General features: G+C 38.8%; 1 protein-coding gene across 3 annotated transcripts; it reads right to left on the bottom strand.

Annotated features, from left to right (window-relative positions):
- Nucleotides 1–217: 217 nt before the first annotated feature.
- LOC144655533 (coadhesin-like) lies at nucleotides 218–22,645 on the bottom strand. 3 transcript variants are annotated; one of them, XM_078515774.1, is made up of 10 exons: nucleotides 22,500–22,645; nucleotides 18,989–19,184; nucleotides 16,556–16,848; nucleotides 14,254–14,424; nucleotides 10,223–10,393; nucleotides 9,595–9,765; nucleotides 7,965–8,132; nucleotides 7,294–7,464; nucleotides 4,237–4,410; nucleotides 218–1,922 (listed from the first exon to the last, which is right to left on the bottom strand). In XM_078515774.1, the coding sequence occupies exons 3-10, from the start codon at nucleotides 16,827–16,829 to the stop codon at nucleotides 1,645–1,647; spliced, it is 1,578 nt and encodes a 525-aa protein (XP_078371900.1). In that variant the 5' UTR covers nucleotides 16,830–16,848; nucleotides 18,989–19,184; nucleotides 22,500–22,645; the 3' UTR covers nucleotides 218–1,644. The 3 variants fall into 3 exon arrangements, with proteins under 3 accessions (XP_078371900.1, XP_078371901.1, XP_078371902.1); XM_078515775.1 differs by lacking the exon at nucleotides 18,989–19,184 and having other exon boundaries at nucleotides 22,500–22,610; XM_078515776.1 differs by lacking the exons at nucleotides 18,989–19,184; nucleotides 22,500–22,645 and adding an exon at nucleotides 22,349–22,369.
- Between the last annotated feature and the right edge of the window lie 393 nt (nucleotides 22,646–23,038).

Raw genomic sequence — 23,038 nt, 5'->3', positions numbered from 1 at the left:
CCCAAGTTTACCCTGACAGGAAGGGGGGAGGGGTGGAGAGAGTTCAGGTACTGGACTAGGAGGGCGGGGATCGATATTGCCTTGGCCCATTGCCTCAGTTGAAGCAGATAACAATATACTACGATCGCGGTATATTTATCGTGAGGAAACGGGTCACACCCCGCGCCGGACACTTCTTCCAAGTCGTTGGAAGAGTCTTAACAACAACAACAACAACAACAACAGCAGCAACAATCTTTATTTAACGCGGTCGGTACGCTTAGCTTAAAAGATAGTATACAGGTACGTCACGAAATAAAAATAAAAATAGAAAAATAAAAAGCTTCGTTAGAATTGTATAAAGTCTTGATAACAATATTTCGTCCAACTAATTAAAAAAATAAAAATTGTCGCACATCCCGCTCAAAGTCTCTCAGTGTTTTTAAATCGTTCTTAAAAGCTGGATATTTTTAATCGTCATAAACCTGTCTGGTATATAAATTTACTGTCTCACAAGGAAAGGTGACACTTTAAAGAGGAGGACCGCAGAAACCATCACTTGTCCAGGTCGACAGCCTTAATACTAAGGGACAGTAGATACGGACTCACAGCGATCTACCTCGACGTTTGTCCCCGGGGGGTACTCTGTATATTTTTGAGTAGGGGTGTGTCGCAGGGACTCTGAAACCTTTACCCTATACCAGACCATGTTCAGCTGATTTTGCAACCTTTACTAGACTATGCACCAACAATCCCTACCCTACCTCAGACTTGCTTTTTTAAGAACTGTATCACTATTTGTGTTTTTAATGAAAAAACAATCCAGTGGAAACCATCTGTCAACAACGTTGCCGCGATGATTTTATTTACGTTTAAGAACGGGTTTTACTCTTCCGAGATTTTTTTTTCCTATTATGGTTTTCAGCAAATGATACCCTATTCTAGACCAAAACTCTTTGATTTCTAAACCCTATCCCACGCAGACTAAACTGCTTCAAAACCATACCTTTCGCAGCGCCCCCCCCCCCCCCCCCCTCGCGGGCGTTTATCATGTGACTTTAACCGCCAAATTTTAATAAACAAAATTTTAATAAACAAAACTTCAAACAACTTCACTTCCTATCTGAGATCCTGATCAGATAGTTGTTATGAGGTGTTAATTTTTCCTTACAATCATGATCAATTGGAATTACATGTTCAAACAAAACTTCAAAGAACTTCACCTCCTATCTGAGATTCTGATCAGATAGTTGTTATGAGGTGTCAATTTTTCCTTACAATCATGATCAATTGGAATTACATATGTTCTGAAAACGAAAACGAAACGCAGAAGAAAATAATACTAGTTCAAAGACTTTAAACATCAAAAGATACAACAAATTTCCCTTCCATGGAAAAACCATTCACAGTCCTTCTCAATACGCAGCCACGGACACTTTCACCTTCGTCGGCGAAATTTATTTTTTTTCCATGGAAGGGAAACTTTTTAATACTAGTTCAAAAATAAATTAATGATATAAAAAAACTGCAATGGAATTGCATTGACCTATGCACATAAGATGTTGTACTAAACTACTTCGACAAATGGCTAAAACTAAATAAGATTATTTTACCGCATCATTTTTGTTGTTACTTCTTTCGATGACAACTCATTAAAAAAAACACTTACATGGAAGCCTCGTACACGTAATAATGGTGCTTTACACCGACACCAAAAATACACCGGGCGGCCTTCGATTCACTGCCAGAGGTAAAATTTTGCGCTCCGTAACAATTGCCAAAGTCCTCCACTGCAAAGAACCTCTTTCGCTTCTTTACTGCTAGATGAGCGCATTTCTTTACAATCTTTTGCATTTGTGACGAAAAGTGACCTAGCCACTGGATCTCGTCGGTGAAGTTTGCCAGGCGATCTGAAGGAAAGCTGTTATAGCAACCAACTCCAGCTTAAATCAAAGGGCACTTAGAGCCAGCTCATTCTTCTGCCTTTTTCGGGGGGGGGGGGGGTAGGGTTTGGGAGTGGTGGTGGGTAATGAAAATGTACTGGTACAGTAAGTCAAGTACAGTCCCTTGTAAAGTCAAAATCCGATACGCATGTGAAAAGAAATGAAATCACAATTTCACATCTTCTTAAAATGGTGCAACGTGAATCAAGTTGCCCAGCTGTTTAGACCTAAGGGACCCTAAACGTATTTTCACGTATTTTAACACGCGCTGACACAAGCGATCAAGTCCATTGAGGCAGCCGGAAGTAATTTTACATGGCCCCATTCCCCGCTACGTAAATGTCCACAAGCAGTTATTTAAAAAAGAAATAGTATTTCGTTTCCGGATCGCGGAACGATAAGCAAAATAAAAATATAAATGATAAGAAGAGAAGATCCTAGGTCGAGAATCAGTATTACGCGGGGAGGAATTGCGAAACAGTGGAGTTTTTGCATGCATGCACATTCCTTTACCCTTCTGTGCCAGCAAACACACGAGACATCCGAAGACATCCAGTCTTGTTTGCTCTTCTTAGCGCTATTATTGATGGAAAATGTACAAAGTCAACAACAACATAGACAGAAAAGCTAGAATATTTACATAACAATTAAACACGGAAAGGGCTTTCACAATATTTTTCACCAATAAATCGCTTTAATCGATCTTAGAAGGATCGCAGTCGTTTGGTATTTCTATTGTGTAATTAAACTGCAAAGCTTTTCGTCTTCTTGACAAATATAATTTCGTTATTTGAAGAACATGTTTTTACTGCTAAAACGTGTGGACATTGTGGTTACGAGCTTTCTTCTGGCTGGATAGTGTGTAAATAGTTCACATCTTCCACGAAGCTCAGATACACATGTGAAAACCTGTCAGCACGCATCTACCGGGCAGTGACAATCATTGTTCATGGATTGAGCAGCGAATGAAATTTGAGAGAAAGATGCGCACGAACACGTCGTGTTAAACGGATGACGTGAGTCACGGGAAATGAGATGACGTGACAAGAGACAAAAACGTGCTGCTCGGATATCGTGTTTTTATCAGTGAGCTTTATAAACGTTAATTAGAACACGTTATATGGCAAGCGTCACTCCATATTGAGATTTCTTCATGGAACTTATTTTTGACTTTTACTAACGGGAGAGGGGTAGTGTATTAAATTTACTTCCGGTTGCCTGGCGGGACTTCATTGCGTGTAACAGCGCACGTTAAAATGAACCTTGATTACGTGTCAGCACATGATAAAATGAACCCCCAGGTTGTCAACATTTCGACTTTTTGATACACGTTTCCCTTTTTAAAAGTTCCGAAATTGTGTTTTGATGTGAATTTATTTATTAAACTATAAAAGGATTTCGTTTCTTTTCACATTAGGGGGGAGGGGTAGCATGTAAAATTACTTCCGTTCTACAACTTCCGTCCACACATTTTTTGTCCACACATTTTTTGCCCACGCGCTGGACGACAACCGCTTCCGTCCACATCTGATCCACTATAATACTCATTCTTTTAGAAAGAGCTAAAAAATAGATATTTGATACTAATTTTGCCACGTGCGCAGATCGTGCATTTCTAAAAAGAGAGTTGACGTAATTTTATTTTTGGTTCATTGTGCACGAACAGAAATGCGTGCAGGGTCGCGTGCGGGTGAACATCAGCTGCGTCACGTCACCAGCTAAAACCAACTCTGCTTCAAACGTACCAAAAAATTCCATTGAATATTTTATTTTTTAGATCGCTCTTTATACTTTCTCTTGGACGTAGACAGATTGGGGTCAGGGTCGAAGACATGTTGAGGGGTCTTAGAAAAGAAAAAAAATGAAAATTTACATTTGATAAATTTTTGTAATAACGACGCGTGCGGGTCGTGCATTACTACAATTAAGAGAGTTGACGTAGCTTTATCTTTGGTTCATTGTAGACAGTTCCGAAATTGTGATTTCATCTAAATTTATTTATTACCCTATACAAGGATTTCATTTCTTTTCACATTTGCATCTGAGCTTTATTGAAGTTATTTTTGACGTTACTAAGGGGGGAAGGGTAGCATGTAAAATTACTTCCGTTCTACAACTTCCGTCCACACAATTTTGGTACACGCACACGCGTGCAAAACAACTTCCGTCAACATCTGTATGACTCTAATACCTCATTCTTGAGAATGAGCTAAAAAGGAGAAAAAAAGGCAATTACAGAATACATTCAGATTTGAGCTGCAGTGCTTTGAATAATAAACTGCTCGGTCGGGATGTTACATCATGTAAAACCTACCTATACAAACTTCACCAGTACTGCAGGGCTTCTTATCCATGTGAATTCCTTCACAAGGACGTCCACCATAGGCCGGTACGGGATTATCACAGTGCCGTTCGCGTAACCTGGCTCCAGCTCCACATGTCACGCTACAATCTGTCCAGTTGCTCCAGTTTGACCAACCACCATGGACTGCGTGACATACAAAAATGTTTGTCAGCTAGAATTTCGGTGTTCATCAGATATATATGTTGGGGTTTAAGGGTAACCCTCGGACGTACAAGGGGGCGGGGGGGGGGGTGGAGGGTGGATATGCCTCCCCCCACATAAGGTTTTTTACAAATTTTGAAAATCAAAGGCTTTTCGAGTAACCTCATGGTAATTCGATGAATGAAGTGTCGACCTTCGCATTTTTGGCTCGTGCTCTCAGGCGTCGTAGCGCTATTCAGTTTTCACCACCAAAATATTTACGTTTGATCCTTTTAAACAATTGGTGAATTTCTTTTCTTTTCTTTTCAGCACGGATAGCGTTATTTTTGAGCAGCGGATAAACTTTGAGAGAAAAATACGCCCGAGCACTTCGTGTTTCTCCTCCAATCAAAAAGATGAAGAACGGATGACGTGTCACGAGGTGACGTGACGCGAAACAAAAACGTGCTGTGGATGTGGTGTTTAAAACTAAAACACAACACATGGCGAACGTAATAATTTTTTATTATGATTTAAGCGTAACTACATTTAGTTCATAGCTGCTATCAGTAATGTCACAATCTCACTTAATTTGTCTTTGAATGTTTTCTTGCGTGAATGGGTCATTGATATATATATTTTTTTCAAATAAGCGTTCAATGATGTTACACAATCTCACTTTAAATTAGCCTGTGTTGCAGGCTAACTTTAAATAGGCCGTTGAATGTTTGCTCGCGTGAATGGGTCATTGATAGGTTTTTTTTCTTCAAATGAGCGTTCGATAAAGTAACACAATTTCACTTTCCAAGGGAAGTACGTCATTGATGGTTCGTGCTCTCAGGCTTCGTAGCGCGAATTCTATTTCATCACAAGAATATTTAAGTGTAACCTTTGATCCATTTTAGCATTAGGTAAATTTGTTTTGAATATGTTTACTTTTCTGTCAGCAGGTTTAGCGTTATTTTGAGTAGCGAATAAAATTTGAGAGACAGATGCGCGTTTCTGCTCGACTCAAAAAGATGAAAAACGGATGACGTGACACGATGATGTGACGCGAAACAAAAACGTGCATGAATGTGTCCATGAATGTTGAGTTTACTAAAACGCGTCACGTGGCAAGCGTAACTGCACGTAGCTTATAGCTGCTATCAGTAATGTCACAATCTCACTTTATTTGCCTTTGCATGTTTTTTACGTGAATGGGTCATTGACAGCGTATGCTCTGAGGCATCGTAGAGTGAATTCTATTCTCTTTTATCACCAGAGGTTAAGTGTAACTGATCCTCGGCTCTTTCGATTTGTTTTGTTCCCTGAAAGAGAGAGACCCTGGGAACGAGGTTGAAGAATAATTTGTTTTTGATTGACATGTGCTGAATGGAGTTTTAAAGAACCTTTCTGTCAGCACGTTTACTGTTAAATGCATGAATTAATTGCGGTTTAATATCAGAATGGAGTGACGGAAATACGTCACTTCGAGAACGAGAATGATCACTACACGTCATCTGCATTACCATTCGGTAAAAAGGGGATTAACTCTACAATGCTGAAACTTTCAGAAGCTGTTCATCCATTCTTTGCAGAAATTTTGATATGTCAACCATATGTCCATGATATTTGATGTTGCCATGGCAACGTCATAACTATAAGCAGGTCTTGCCAAAATCGTCATTTTAAACATTTTTCTTCTTTTTCCCAGTTTTTTGAAACGGAATTGCACGATTTGTTTATTTTTACATTCCATAAGCATTCTGGCTTTATTTTACATCATTTCCGTTATTTTGTGACTTTCTAAGAAAATGTTGAAATCCAAAATGGCGGATCCAAGATGGCGGCTCTAATGACGTCCTTTGACGTCATATGACGTCACAGCCAATTAAAATTATGTCATCTTGTAGAGTTAGCTACGGATTTTTTTTCGCCTTAATATAACGAAAACTCCGGGGAGGGGTTCCATCCACCCACCACCCCCCCCCCCCTTCCCTTGTACGGCGATGCTGGGGGTATGAATTTGCTTGTACGTCCAAGGGTTAACTACGACTTTGTTGCTAAGAAAGGCTTTTAACTATCATATTTTGGAAACCAGACCTCGTAGGGATAAGCTTTTTGCACAGGTTTGTTCTACTGACGTGTCCTTCAAGAATCTCAAATCACGGCCATATTTGACAAGTCTTGTGACCATTACAGAAAAACAAAACGTTAAAACTCTCCAAAATCGCTTGCCGCAATATACAGTCTTTGGCAATCCCTTAGCAACTGCTCTGGATCTGAAGTTAAGAGTCTTCCCTTATTTAATCTATTTCGGTTTAAGTTTATTTAAAACAGTTTATTTTTTTTTTTTCATTGTCTCGTATCATTACCATAATCTAAAACAAAGCGAAATAAAAAAGTAAAACTGTTTTGAAAGATTTTAAACCAAGATAAATTTAAGGCACAACATATATTTTGACGTTAGATAATGGATGTTATAGCTGTCTAAATAAAAGAAATTTAAGTCTTTGGAAAGAGAATTGGGCGCTTTTTAAAGCGTTAGTGCCAAAGGACGTGAAACAAGCGAACGTCTAGAGAGGACGCCTACATGAAGCAGATACTGGACGTGGTTCCAACCAAACAAAAAACAATTCAGTTTTAATCTCCAGTAAAGAAAAACCGTCGATAATGGACACGCCCTCAAACGCTGTTTCTTAGCCGTTCCCTTGCATCATCTTAGATTGTGTTTAGATACTAGAAGATTTATTCCAGATATCGATCGTTAACGTTTCTGCCGCTCGCACAGCCTTCAATTAATTCGCATCGATCTAAATGCTAAATGCTTAAAATAAAGCCATTCGTACTTAACAACTCTCAGTGAATAGCCAGCGACAGACAAGACAAGTTTGAAACGCTCACCTGGGCACTTGTTTACAGCACACTCTTTGGACTCATAATAATGGGAGCCACAGCCACTCCCACCATGAAAGGGAGGTGGGTTTGTGCAGGAACGAGTGCGCTCTCTTACAGCCCCGCCACAGGTTTTGCCACAGGGAGACCAGGAGCTCCAGGCATTCCAGCTGCCGTGCACTGCAACAAAATTTTAAACTGTTAAAGGGGCTATGTCACGGTATTTTAGGTAATTCTATTTATTTTCGTTAATTAAGAGCTCTAAACTTTAAATTGCAGAGCAAAAGTCTTTTATTGGCAAAATTATGGCATAGCGCGCGTGACATAGCCCCTTAAAAGTGTTAACCCCAAAGCGCCCCATATATTAAACATGGAGGCTGTATGCATATTTAACTCACTCACATGATCTTCATCTAGCTTCTAACTAGTTGAAGCTGAGAAATCGCTGTATTTTTATATTGTATTCTGACTGACTCACTGACGAATGGACCGACTGACTGACTGACTGACTGACTGACTGACTGACTGACTGACTGACTGACTGACTGACTGACTGACTGACTGACTGACTGACTGACTGACTGACTGAAGGACGGACAGACGGAGGGACGGACGGGCGGATGGGAGGACGGACGGACGGACGGACGGAACAGATAAACAGAAGGACAGACAGTCCTAACCTGGGCACGTATTTGAGGCACACTCCTTTGACTCATAATGATGAGTGCCACAGCCTTCTCCATAAAAGGGAGGTGGATTTGTACAGGAACGCGTGCGCACCTTCACACCTTTACCACAGATTTTGTCACAGGGAGACCACAAGCTCCAGGCACCCCAGCTACCATGAACTGTCACAGAAATTAAGAAATTCAAGTGTGTCTAACCCAACAGTATAATTAACTTTATCACCAGAAGAAGTCCATAATTATGTACTTCTGGTATCGCTGTTATATTTCTTTCAGCTGGAAGTGATAAATAAATGTTATCATTACAAAAATTCTCACTTCTCACATCATAGTTCTGTAACTGCTCTTATTGACAGTTTAAGATGGAATCCGCCAGGACTCCGAGTAGTTATTGGACAAAATTATGTACCAATATCGTTTACACCTTATTGCAAGCTTTTGTGTTACTGCTTCGAATATCTTATCAAAAGAAATCTTTCTTAACAACACCAAACATCGAAAACCAATTTCGAAGTTCCACTGAATTCCACTGAATGGCTTAAAAGACAATTTTACAAAATGGCTACACGTGAGATTTTGTCTGTAGCTTGTGAACTTTTAAATTCATTTTCCCAGGCTATGATAAGAAATTGTTGTTGTTTGTTATCAAGGATAATCACTTACATCTTTACCTTTTATTAAGGGTAGGAAATAACGCAATAGGATTTTAATTATTCTAGTACCTTATTACATGAAATTTTCGCGACACGTTAATTTCGCGATTTTGAGGTGCACATAATATTTCGCGACATTTAAATTTCGCGATTTTGCGAAAATTTTGTATTTTGAATCACTTTAATTTCGCGTTTTTCACTTTATCAAAGGAACAATAACGTCAAAATTAACAAAAACCTGAAAAACGCAACGGTGGGACTAAATGTCAACAGTAACAACAGAGCAGTTCTCAGTTCATGCTTATACGTGAATTATTGTTCTTGAGTCAATTGACCACAACATTCATTTACATTGAAAATTCCTCCCTTCAGTGGTACTAAACTCGTTCTTTCCTGATTATTGACCTAGTGTGAGTCACTTAATTTTCGCGCCCTGTTATGTTCGCGACACTTATTGTTCGCGTCACTTTAATTTCGCGATTATTTTTTAATTGCGAAATTCGGCGAAATTTAAGTGTCGCGAAAATTTCATGTAATAAGATACTCGATTTTTGTCCAACGTAAATAAATATTACTCGTTTTCCTGGTGGATTCTGTCTTAATTACTTTGTAGGTAAAACTAAAAGTGTTTCCTAACTCAAAATATCGTATCTATGAACCCGTTTAGCAACAAATCTGATGGGAGTAAAAAGATAGCAGACTTCAACTTAAATGGTCAAGTTGACAGATGTATACGATGTGTAACATTTTGAATCTTTTAGGAACTGAAACATAAATTATATATATCATAAATAGAGATCCAAATTGTAATTGTCAGCTGAAAAATTACGGAGCTTTTTATCTCATAGCTGAACTCTGGGATCTGCCAAATTTACTGAGAGCAGAGAAATTTAACTGAAAGCTGAGAAGTCGCCAAAAATGTATCCGATAACTGAGATTTCAGCAGCCTCATCCAGACCCTCTAGACTTACCAGGACACGGACGCAAGTAACACCAACGATTTTTTCGTGCCGCCCCTGGGCAGGTTTTCCCGCCATAACGGGGGGCGGGTCGCGTGCAGTTCCTTAAGCGTTGCTGAATACCAGGTCCACAGGATTTACTGCAGTGAATCCATTCACTCCAACTTGACCAAGCACCGTCAACTGTAAAATAATAATAATAACCATCATCATCATCATCATCATCATCATCATCATCATCATTGTTTTTATTTTAAATACAAATCAGGAGTGATATAAACCAATGGACGATTTGGACTAGGTTTTTTCCTACTAGTGCTGTCAATCAAACACCGATCGTGTGATCACATGTGGATGAGGGAACTACGCGTTTTTTGTTAGTTATGGCAAGTTGCAAAAGGGTTTTGAGCCAATACTAGAGCTAAAAAGACGCAAACGCAAAGCAAACACAAATTACTGTACACAAAAACCGCTCTTAGTCAATGTTAGTGGCGTTTCCTTGACGTGGGCGTTAGGATAGAGCTTATGTTTGTGTTTACAAGTAGTTTTTTGTTTAGTTGTTATACTTACTTAAAGGCGTTTCATACGAGATCTCATAGAAAAAGAAAACATCTTTTTTAAAAAAGCATGTTGTACTTACTTGGACAAGGCTTCAATGCACAGGCCTGTTTCTTTTGCGCGGCTCCATGACAAGGTGTTCCGCCATATTTAGGCTCTGGATTTGTGCAATTGCGTGAAAGGATTTCTGTCCCATTAGCACAAGTAACGTTGCATGGTGTCGACACAAACCAGCTTGACCAACCGCCATCAACTGGATAATTTATACCGTGAATGATGATAAAGTTAGATAGCTTGCTTAGCAGGTGGGATTTCGCTGCGAGGAGAATCGGGATAATCTAAACAACAACCTCCTCCCCAGGGCCAACTCTGCTTTCAACTTGTGTCAGGCCTCTGAACAAAGCAAACGAACGCTAATTCCCGTTAGTAGTCTAAGGCCATGTGTCAGAGACTTCGGTCCAGTGGGCATTCATGAACATTTTAGTTTCTTTGCAAAAACTTACAGTAGAAGTGCTGAATCGAAAGCAAAAGTTGTCTGCAATTATTTCAAAGCCATTAATTTTAAGGCAGATTTTATGCAAATAAGGTATGACATCATTATACAAATGAGGAATGACCAAAAAATGCCTTCACTTTGATTCGGGACTTGTAAAATTAAATAAAATACATTAATGCAGGTGTAAAAACAAATTTTTACTGTTTCAAGACTGAACGAATAGAACGAATATCATAACACGCGATTTAATTTCAGAAATACTGGCTATGCACTTCAGTTTTTTTACTACATATTTTCAATGAATCACCTTTAAATTAACGATTCTAGATTAAGAGGTTTTGAGAGTTTTTTGGCCGATGCTTTTACTTCAGATAGTGTATGGTTATAATCTTGTCTTAATACAGGTAGAAAAGGCATGCATTTTGATGGTCTTTATGTGGTTTAGAACGCAACACCTTATTTGGTTATTCATCCTCTCTCATCAGCGAAAGCACATTTACCTGACGACTACTACTTTACATGCGAAATATCTGGAAAACACCGCAGTGTTATTATCGGGCAAATAACTCAGATACTACGCGCGCTCTGATTGGTCAAATTGGTCAAAAAACCTATGTACTATTGTACTGGGGAACTCCCGCTTCCGGCGTCCCGACATGGCCGCACTACGCTCGACCACGCATAAGTCTATCTGTGGTTAAAACAGAGGATATGATTCTCGTAAATGATCATTAAGAAAATTTACTCAAGGTGGATCACATAAATAAATTTTCCGCCCAGCACAGTTGGAGCGAAGGAACAAGAGAACTGAAACGAAAACGCAGAGACAAAAATATGAGAAGGAACACAATAAACAGGTCCCCTTTCACCGAATCGGAAAAATATAAAAAAGAAAACATGGATATCGTTCCATTCAACATTTACTCGAAAACGCTATTTAAAAGGAATAAAAACTACATCAAATTGGTGGCGTTGAAATCTTTCTTGAATTATTTTGATACGCTGAGTCCTTGTACGCGCTTGAACTATACTTTTAGTTTATGTGCTTTCAGTGCTTTCTGCCAAGTACGTTACTCGGCAAAAATGAAGAAAAATGGAATAAATAAATTCATAAAGCAGAGTTTGCGGAGGTACCTTCGTCAGTCTGTGAAGTTTGTAAACTTTTACTTTTAATTTGCTAGATTTTAATTTCCACGACAAGGAACTTTAAAATCGTTAAAATACACTTTTTCCGTGACAGTTTGCCTTTTTCCTTTCCTTTCTAATGACTTTTAAAGCTTTAAGAGAACTTTAAGCGTTTTTGCCGCGGTCGCGTCAATCCACAGTGATTGGTCTACAACGTCATCCGATAAACTTATATAATGAGAATAAGACTTTTGATCACAAAATATGAATTAGATTCCTATTTCTTTGACGAACGTTTTCCATAGTTATTCCACAAAAGCAATAAACCATACTTTCTAGGGCTTTACTGGCGTAATATAACCACGTGGGATGTTGGGAGAACACTCGACAAGCTTGTAAATCACTCGCCAGCTGACGGCTCGTGATTTACAAGCTTTTCTCGTGTTCTCCCAACATCCGGCCGGCGTGGTTTTATTACGCCAGTAAAGCCCTAGAAAGTGCTGTTTATTGCTTAATAAAATGATACAGAAACTTCTGCTCTTCTAATTCTACTTTGGCCTTTTATGGCCAAAGCCCCTGAGCAATAAAACCTGAGACAATACGTAGATGAACAGCTACCCCCGTAATGAAGCAACTCTACACCAGATGACAAGGCATGCTAATTTAGTTTCATTGGACTGGAAGTCTTGAGACAATCCCAATCGCAGCTTTCCTAGCTCGACATTACACGGCTGGCAACAAGATGGGGGTAGACTACAGCCTGTTCCAACCACACTTCCATCTGCACCAAGGCCGTACTGGAGTTGATAAAGTGTGGATTTAAAGGAACCTGCAACACAATGAGCTGTACGTGCAGGAAGCGCTAGCCCAACCTCAAATGCACAAATACCGTAAAATTCCGGTTATAAGCCCCCCCTCACGGTTAAAGGCCCATCTACCTGGAAACAAAAACATACATCCGATTATAAGCCCCTCCGGATATAAGCCCCCCTCTACCGGATGACAGTACTGAACAGGGCTAAATGTTGCTTTATTATGCGTTTTTCACTTAAAAACGTATTTCGATCAACACGCCCGTGGCTCGTTTCGAAACGCTTTTTTTATTCCGCTTATAAGCCCTCCCGGATATAAGCCCCTCCGCTTATAAGCCCACCCAAAACCCCTTACGAAGTTGTATAAGCCCAGGGCTTATAACCGGAATTTTACGGTATGTGTGGTTCATGTAAAGTGAATGTACGAACAGGAACAGTAACACTTTCAGTTGGGCATGTTACAAGAGATATCAATGTTGATGAGGATCTGCCATATCTAGGCCCGTCAGCTAGTTTGGAACTTAGTGAGTTTGGACATTAAAAGAAGCAAGGAAATGCTTCGCTATGCAAAATCATCTATGCTATGTTAGCATTTCTTAGTGATACATTGGATTTGTACAGAAATTATGACACTTGTTAATTTGAGCCAGAACTCTAAAATTGCGGGAAAAGAATTACAGTAGCTTGACGTGCCCAATAAGTAATGGCCTTAATAGAACAGACTAAAAAGTACACGTATGCAAAGGTTTGTGCATTATGAAAGCATTTTCGGATAGGAAAAAACAAGGCCAGACTTGGGTACCATGTGGTTTTGGGGTCAAAATCTAATTTGCATAAATTAGGCTTAAATGACTTTGAAAAAGATTGCAATCTTTTTTTAGGCTATTTAGCACCTCTTAAACTATAGATTCTGCAAAGAAATTAAAATTTTCGTGAAAGGCCCACGGGATTACACATGGCCTCGGTCTAAAGCTACGGGCTTACAGTTGTTGTAGGTTGTATTGACCATTTTTTGCGTTTTAGTTTATTCCAGTAAAAGAAACAACAATATATGAGTGAGTGTACAGTACAAGTAAAGCTAAATAGTTATTACCACTTAAAAGTGGTATATACATTTTGAGTAAGTTGCAAAGTTTGTTTAATTCCAGTTTGGCCGGTTAACAATTTTCTTATTAACCCTATCCTAGCCCAGGCAAATAAGAAAGAGAATCGCCTAGAGTTAAAAGATGACGTTTTCATGAGATTTTTTTTTCAACTCTCAGGGAACGTGGGCCAACCCATGGAAATTACTCACGACAACTCTCCAGAAAAATGCCGAAATATGGACCATGTTAAGTTTATAACCATGATGGTGAATTAATTGAACAAGACTTGCCATGAGCTTGCGTGATTTTTACACAGGCCGTACGATAGTAGTTTGAACTAGCTTGCGAATTAGCCTAGGAATTTTTACACTCAGTAATAAATTGAATCCGCACCGTGTCATACATTACTACAGATTGTCCGTGCTTGCATGTCTGCGTTGGAACTATGTACCACCATCATTGTAACTGATCAGTATAATGATAAACAGCGAAGTAAAATACGCTTATTAAATCTGTGACCCTTAACTCCGTAATACGGACGCTTTGGTCTGTGTAAGGAGATTCGACTTTCGACTTTATGCGTTTTATTTCTTACCAGGGCACGGTTGCTTGTTGCACTGTTGTTCTTTCGACGATGATCCATAGCAATAACTTCCTCCATAACGTCTTGGTGGATTCGTGCAGGATCGGGAACGTTTTTGAACACCAGTTCCACAGGATTTGTTACATGAGGTCCAGCTATTCCAACTTGACCAGCCACCATTTACTGCATGTGCAAAATATGTAAAGCAGATGGACATGGTTACGAAAAATCGACAGAAAATGTTTTCTTGAAAAATGTTTTCTCTTTTTAACTCGGAAAAGAGTTGTAGTGAGCGAAGTGATTGCACCCCTTCACTCCTTCACTCGTTTCCTGTTAGACATATGCACACAATGCGTGCAAGGGTTAAAAGGCCTCTAGAGAATTAGACCTCTTCTCTGATTTTTTCATCAAATCTTACTGAGAACTGGTTAAAACTCAACAAAATTAGGGGTTAGACTTATAGCCGAGTATTTCCGAAAAAAATCGGTGGTATTAGAAAGAGTTGAATTTGAATGAAATATTCATCTATAAGCCGAGCGATCATCAACAAACGAAAATTAACAAGTTTTTGTAATTTATTCTTGGTCATTACCATTTACTTTTGGTTTTGGTCTACTTGGTTTAATGAAGCAACGTTAGGAATGAAGTTTTTATTCGTCTTTTCTTTGCTATTTAGGTTGGAACTCGTCGTTTATTGGCTCGCTCTGGAGTATTATTTATTTTGTCGGAGTACGTGATCGTCTTTTGAACTGTCGAGAGCATTCGAAATCCCGCATGTCTTAAACAATTTCCCCGCAATCTCTTCTACAAGAATTATTTCTGCCTGGACTGTTTCTGTTCCTTTCCTTCTGTTCCTTTCCTTAAAGTTTAGTTAAATTGCAGAATCACTGCTAACGTGACTTTTCAAGGGAAGAAGGGTCAAGAAGGAATCGATCTTTTGTCTTGACTTGTTGTGGCGACACCACAAACTGGCCAATCAGAAGCGGTCGTTCCTACGGCCTTGGTAAACATTGTAACCCGATCTGACAGAAATCGGCTGGATGTAATATTTTTTGTTCAAAACCAGGAGCCCAAACTTATAATACCACGACTTCTCTGCTAAAAGAAACCATTTCAAAAGAGTGATTGGATTGAGTATACTCGACAAATACCGGTAACAGTACATCGCGTTTCGATTTGATGACATTTAAAGTTCACCCATTTGATCTGCTTGATCTGTTCGCTAGCAACTTGGTGAATTGCGTCCAACTGAAGATTCACTGAATCATCAGGAATCACCCCGTATTGTCTGGCGATTTTGCAGTTGTTCTGAACGGTCTCTACCTCGGCAACAGCTTTCAATTTGAAGGTTTAGTTGTTTGAAAACGAGTAGCTTTTGGCATGATGATCGATAACCGCTTAATTCTTCGTAAGAAGGCGTGATTGTTTGAGATGGGATTCTGAACTCAGGTGAAATTTTTGTCACGCGTGTGTACGGTTTTATTTAATCAATTCATCTTTTATCAGTGATTTGTTGTTTTTCAATTACATAGTTGTGATTTAACGAATATGTTGATTCGCTGCGCGTGGATTGTTTTATAGTTTGAAGGAAAAGTTTAGGGTCTCGGCTTATAGCTGGGATCGGCTTATAAATAAGGTACATGCATGCTTAACTATACTACCAGCCGAAATATTGTATTAATGTCAATTTTCTTGAAATAGACCAAAAATTATTTTTTCTAATGGTATTATTAGCTATTATTATTTTGCCTAACCTTCATAAAACAAAACGAAAAAAAGAAAGAAAGTAAACAATTTGCAACCGATGGGAACTCTATCACTTGGCCTTTCGGCCTGCTCTCCATGAGCAGCTAGATGAGAATCAAACTAAGTGAAGTGAACTGAAGTGTGGAAAGTTTAACATCATTTGTTTTAGCAAATCTTTATTTGTCAGTTTATTGTTTTCGATCCTTGTTTCATAATAAATCTTCCAAGTTTTATAGTGGCTCATAGCCACTTTGATTATTTTCCTTTTTCACTGTATGTAATGCAGCTTTTTGGGCTTTGTTGCTGAAGCTATTCATTCGGCCGGTGGTCACCTCTTGCAGCTGACCAAAAAAAACGAGTCTTTACGTTTGTATAGTTAGGTTAAGTCTCAGAGGCAAACGGAAAACGAAATGATCAATACAATCTGCTGAAAAGGAAACTGCAATACTTACTTCGAAAAACCTTTCTGTCATTAATACACTGACTCGGCAGGACAAGAATAGAATATACTGTTTTGAAGTTAAGAAAAGATTTTCAAATCAAACAGTATGCAGAGATGGCTCCTCACCTGGACAGTAGCGATTGATGCAAGATTGGCTGCCATAGAGAGCATACGGACAGGAACCGCCGCAACTGGCAGAACTGATCACATCGCGTGAACGGCTCTGTCTCCCCCAGCCACAGCTCTGGCTACAAGAACTCCACCAGCTCCAAGAACTCACGTCACAACTTCTTGCTGAGCAACTTCGTCGTCGACGTCGACGCCTCCGCCAAAGACCTTCTGTTTGATCCACCATCACGACAAGGGTGAAAACCAGAAACCACCAAAGCAATTTTGACATTATTGCTTCAATTTTCTCGCTTGATCGATAGAAAACATAAAAAGGAAAGTAAATATGTTTGTGAAACACCAAGGAAAAGGGCCATTTGAGCGTTTGCAACACAGGCTTTGTCAATTACATGTACGATTTGTGAAGTATATTTAGAACGTAAAACGTAAAAGTTTACATGCTTCAGACAAAAGGGAAATAAACGCCTCTCTTTTTTAAATGCTGCATATCTATTGAACGCCACCCCCAGGACCCAGTTAATAGACGCCTCGGGCGTCAATTAAATTATTACGAATTGCTACGAATTATTACGAATTAAATTATTACGAATTGCTAACTAGTTCGAGATAACAGAAGCCGGCTATTCCCTCAACACGAATTATTTTGTTATTATACATTTCCTGAAAGATAACGCTTAGTTTGCAGTTCTTAGCTGAGAGCATAAGTGAGTTACAATAAGGCAAATCCCGGGCGGGGGGGATAGTTCCTAGTAATCGGCCGATGGGTCTGTACCGCTGGATTGACTTTATCATTGCATTTTTGTATTCCTTTTTTTATAAAATTTTATGATCTTTCGATTGTAATTTTCAATACAGTTACTATAATGGGGTTGCACACTCTCGTGATTTTGGGAGTAAGAGAATTCTGGCGAGCCGATACAGGGATTTTTGGTATAGAAAAATAAAATTGGAAGATTTCCGGTAAAAAAATGTTATCGTATTTTGTGACGTTGCCTTAATATTCAACAATCGGCGCTCTTGAAAACAGAACGTTTGAAAATATTTACGGTTAGCAAATGTACGAGAATATTTGTAGAAAAAAAGTTAAGTGCTCTACATTCTGTTTTACAAATGTGTCAATTCGTTTTAGGATGACCAAGTTAAATTGTCTATGAGGTAGATGCATAAAAACCAAAAGTGACTTAGTTGGGATCGCAAAATATCATTGCCACAAAAGTGTTTAAAATGGGGTCTATAATTGACAAAATGATAGACTATAATGGGGTAGGGGCTCTGAAAGGCCAGCGGCACGGCATACAGCAAGAATTGACCCAAATACCCGCTCCATCCCAGGGGCGGGGGGGGGGGGGGGGCGATCGCAAATCGTAATTCAACATAGACAAAAAGGAAATACATGTGTTACACAGAAAAATTAATTTTGTGGGTATTTACCTCATATGATACAAGGTACAATAAGAATTCCGCAGTCAAGCAGCTAATGACAAAAACGGATGCGATAAACCTTTTTTACATAGTCGATACATAGAACAACCCTTACCATTACTGATCGATGAGAAGATAAACTCTTCCAAAAAACATAATCTCGAGGACCCTTGAGTTACACGTCCAAAATTTATCTGTATAATTGTTCTAAGTAACTGACATACTTCCAGTAACGAACGTTATTTGTTTTCCCAGCTCTACTAATTGACTTCAGCTTAATATTTTTGTAACACATCCTAATCCGGAGGGTACTCTGTATATTTTTGGGTGGGGGTGTGTTTTGGGGACTCTGAAACCGTTACCATATACCATGCAGACCATGTTCAGCTCAATTTGAAATTTCTTTACTAGACTAGCTAGTGAAAATCCCTGCCCTATTCCAGACTTTCTGTTTTTAGAACTGTGTCACTCTAAGTGTTTTTAATGGGAAACCGTCCGTCAACAACGTTGCCGCGAGGATTTTATTTACGTTTAGAACAGATTTTTTCTATTCCGAGTCTCTATTCCTATTCTTGACTGAGTTCTTCATACCTCTGGTTACTTTCTCGGCAACTTATACCCTATTCTGGACAAAAACTCTATGATTTCTATATGCCCTTCACAGCGGCACATACCTATATAGCTCATATATGTGAATAACCACCCCCTCCCCCCACCCCCACCCCATATCCTAATAAAGAAAATAAAGCCTTTCCACATGGAAGAATAGTAGATACGATGTTCACGCGACCAAAACGAAAAGCACCAACCTAAACCTAATGATTTCACAGGCTATATACGTTAGATTCTTTGTTTGTCATAGTGAGTGCCTTCATCAGCTTATGGAGTCCTGTTTGGCACGTTTCGAATTCGCATGCGATTGCGAATATTGATGCTAGACAGGCTGGGGAAAACTGTGCCATGAAGACATGAATGACATAAATGATTTCAAAACTGTATGTGAGGTACCTTTAAACAGAGAATACACCAGACGAACGGGAATTGCTGATGAGAAAACCAACGAGCTGCTAGGTAAGACTTGAAAAACGCCAGTCACGTAATGTTCACATTGAATATCGATCACTTCCTTTCAGCTTTCAGCAGTATCACCTGAAATACCGCGATTTCCTTTGTGGTGAGTAAACAGGCTTTCTCGGGCAACTGACTATAAAGAAAATTTGACACAGAAAACAAGAATCATCCATCAGACAAAATTTCAATTAATTTTCTGTACACTTTTTTAGCTTGTCACGCTTGATTGGACGTGTATTTACAGTTGGGGTGATATCACGGAAGCTTGTTTGAATATTCGTAAACAGGAAATTTAAGGTCACCTTTCGTTAGCTCAGGGTCATTTAACAGCCTCTTTCGTCATTTTTTTTGGCTCGGTAACAATGGTTAATCGTGACTTTGAAATACATCCAGAATGCGAGGGCATTTTGGAAGAGAGGGCGGGCGGTGCGGGCAGGGGGTAGGGTTGGTCAACTTTCGAGAAAAGAAATCTTGTAATCCAATAAATTTTGGCCTCAAAATGTTATTGAGATACAGCATTTTAAGCCTGAAAAATGAAAATTGTTCTTTTATATTTATAAAAAAATGGCTGCCAGTTAGATTAGAATAACCTACTAGGGTACAGTACTAAGTAGATCTGAGGACCCGTCAATAGTTACATGCAAAGAGGGAGGGGAAGCTAGTGCATTTTGAATTTGTTTGACTTTTGCCGAGTTTCGAGTTGATTATCACCTGAACTACTACCCCTCCCCAATGTAATATTAATGCCTTAATTACTGCAGTTAAGGTTAGTTCCATCCATCCATTAATTAATTAAAACGTTGTAATTGCACATTGAGTACATTGATTCCATCTGTTGGTAGTCTATGAAAAGGATAAAGGATAATTTTAGATTTACATGGTGTAATTGCTGATTGAGGCAAGGTAGTTCCTTTTCCACACGCGTACGTGAGCACTTAGCCAGTGATAAGGCCTCTCACATTTTCAAACATCTTCAGAATTCTGAACGTTGTCGCTTCTTGTGAGATAAAGGAGGCTATCCATATTCAAAAGGAACTACCTTGCCTCAATCAGCAATTACACCATGTAAATCTAAAATTTTCACGTTCTGTTGTTACTATTTGTCTCAATTAGCATTTCTTGTCTACTAATTATTCAACTTACTGTGCTTTGTAAATCATTCAACTGAAGATGACCAAAGAAACATGTCTTACAAAGTTAAAAAACTGTCGTTTTCCTTAACCCTATTCAGACCGGGAGGGGGGGGGGGGGGGGGGGCTTTTGAGGCCCGCGCTGACTTCGAACGCTTATAACTTTTTCAAGACTTAACCAAACCCTGCCAAACTTTCTGAGTTTATCTTAAAATTATCTGGGAATAATTTGGTAGGATAGGATGTTGTGTCAGTAACTTGACATCACCACCACCATGGCAACGGCATTTTGAAAGGCATGTTTTCCCAAATTTGTAATTTTCTTGTTTCTTTTAATGAAAATTAACTTTAATGCAATTAATTTCTACCTTTCTGCGGTTTTTAAGCACAATTTTATTGATTTTGTGTACTTTGCAGTAATTTTAAGTGGTTTTCTGGCATTTTGGAAAAATTTTTAAATCCAAGATGGCGGATCCAAGATGGCGGCTGTTTTGACATCATGATGTAATTGTTACGTGATGTGACGTCATCACTCCACGTGACGTATACCAAAAGAAAGATCTTTGGACACACTATATATCCTATAAGTTTCATTATGATTGCTTAAATATTCTGGAAGTTACATAGGGGTTCAGAGAAGGTCCAAAAAAGCCCGGTCTGAATATGGTTAAAATACTAATATATACAATTAAAACAAGTACATTTGTTGCTGGAAAAGTAGCAACAAATGGGGATGCCGTAATGCTTTATAATAAACCGTAGACTGCATTGGTCGGAAGAGTTCCGTTATAGTATTTTTTTATGATAAGGGCAACTGCGGTAGACGTTAGCCGCCAAAGTGTTCCCGTCACTGATATAGTTCAGGATAAGATATTTAAAACTGAGAACATTGAAGGACCGTAAACATGAACGACATCTCAATTAATTCATTCAAGGTGCCTTTACAACACTTTAAAGGGGAGTACCACTGTACAGAACCTGATAAGCCTCCCTCTTATTGTCCCTAGCGAAAAGTGCATGTCTTAATCTCGGCACTAATCGCTAGGAGCGAAAAAAAAATAAGATCGACAAAAGACTTAAACTCGGCGACTACAATGCTTTTAAAGTTCGAATAAAGCGATGTATTTGCGAAAAATATAAAGCGAGCTCTTTGCGCATTTACTTGATTGGTAATTAAATTTTAACAGACATCACGGAAGACACAAAAGTGGCGAAAAACGTCTTAATTCACGAGTATTTTTTACTACAGTTTACTTAAGTCAAACAAACACTTTTTTGTTGATAAAACTTTGTTTAAATTTTAAGACACATGCAGTACTGTATTGATCAAATATTATTGGGAAAAGTCAGCCGCATGTAACTGATTTAGCTGATTTAATTAGCAACGCACTGAAACGGAACGGTAAGGAATTTCAGCTTTTACGAAGGAAAATACCAAAAAGAACTCGCTTTTACTTATCATATTGGCATAGTCAACGTAATTCCGCCAGTCGCTCTAACGATATGAGGAATGAGAGTCCAGCTGTAATTGAATAATTTAGATGTTAGCTAGGTCGGGCGGTTTATTCCCCGGTTTATTGAAAGCAACTTAAGCGCTTTTGTTTACACGCAGCTGAACACGAAAATAGAAGCAATCGATTAATCACCTTGCAAAACCAGTTATCCTCGAGCTCATGCATTTGACTAATTTCCTTGTCTTCCGCATAAAAACCTGTTTTCCTCAATTCCTCACAATTTAACCCAATCTTGCTAAAACCGGTTTGCCCAACACCCAAGGGACCTATATATGATGCTTTTATTGGTTATTTCGGTTGTTAATCCAATTATCCTGACTCCCAAGGGAAATACACACGCACCCTGAAAACAACTAGGATGCCCTTAGGCATCCCAAAAATATATTAAAAACTTTGTAAAAGATCAAATATAATAGTATAAAAATCTAATACTCAGTAATCTTACTAATCTAATAATCTAATAATAGCTGGTATTATAATGTATTATTGAATGAAAATCGCTAAAAAGTAGAAATGAAAATGATAAGTTTATATAATTATGATGTGAGCAGTGAGAACAGCCCTTTCAGCCATCATCAACCAGTGAACGTATATCACGTTAACGTATCTTGTTTTTTAAAAGATGTTATATAATCGCATGGGATTGCGATTACCTATGGGAAACTGTACGTAGACCAACTGATTCGTACAAAATTGTACTATCAAGAATTGAACGCCAGGAACATAAACACCGCATCTTTGTATTTCGAGTGCCTTTAAACAGAGATTCAACATCATTACATGCACTTTTGTAGCTTAGCTTACCAGGATTGCTTCCCGTGATGGCAATTCGTTCAATGTGCAACTCGTTTAAGTGGCGTGAAACGTTGAAGGGATTTAATCACTGCCTTTCTCTCGTAATCGAGATGAATAACTGAGGAGAAAACCAACGAGCAGCTAGCAAGACTTGAAAAACACCAGTCACATGATCAACTTCCTTTCAGCTTTCGGCAGTATCGCTTTTTTTAAATCATCTCGAGATGCCACGATTTCCTTTGTGGTGAGTAAACATTCCCTAACAGAAAGTGGAAATTTTTTGCTTGTACAACTGACTATAAATGGGAAATTTGAAAATGAGAACAAAAATCATTCATCAAAGAAAATTTCCGTTCTCTGTACATTTGTCATGTTTATTTGGACGTGTATTCACAGTTGGGCTTATCACGATAGCGTGTTTGAATATTCGTAAACATGGAATTAAGGTCACCTTTCTTAGCTCAAGGTCAATTAACAGCTTCTCTTTTTACTTTTCCTGCCATTTTTTGGCTCGGTAACAATGGTTAAGCGTGAAATGCATCCAGAAT

Source organism: Oculina patagonica, chromosome 5 (genome assembly GCF_052425735.1).
Source record: "Oculina patagonica isolate OP01 chromosome 5, crgOcupat, whole genome shotgun sequence".
In the NCBI taxonomy this organism is placed as follows: Eukaryota; Metazoa; Cnidaria; class Anthozoa; order Scleractinia; family Oculinidae; genus Oculina; species Oculina patagonica.
This window is presented reverse-complemented; position numbering and strand designations above follow the sequence as displayed.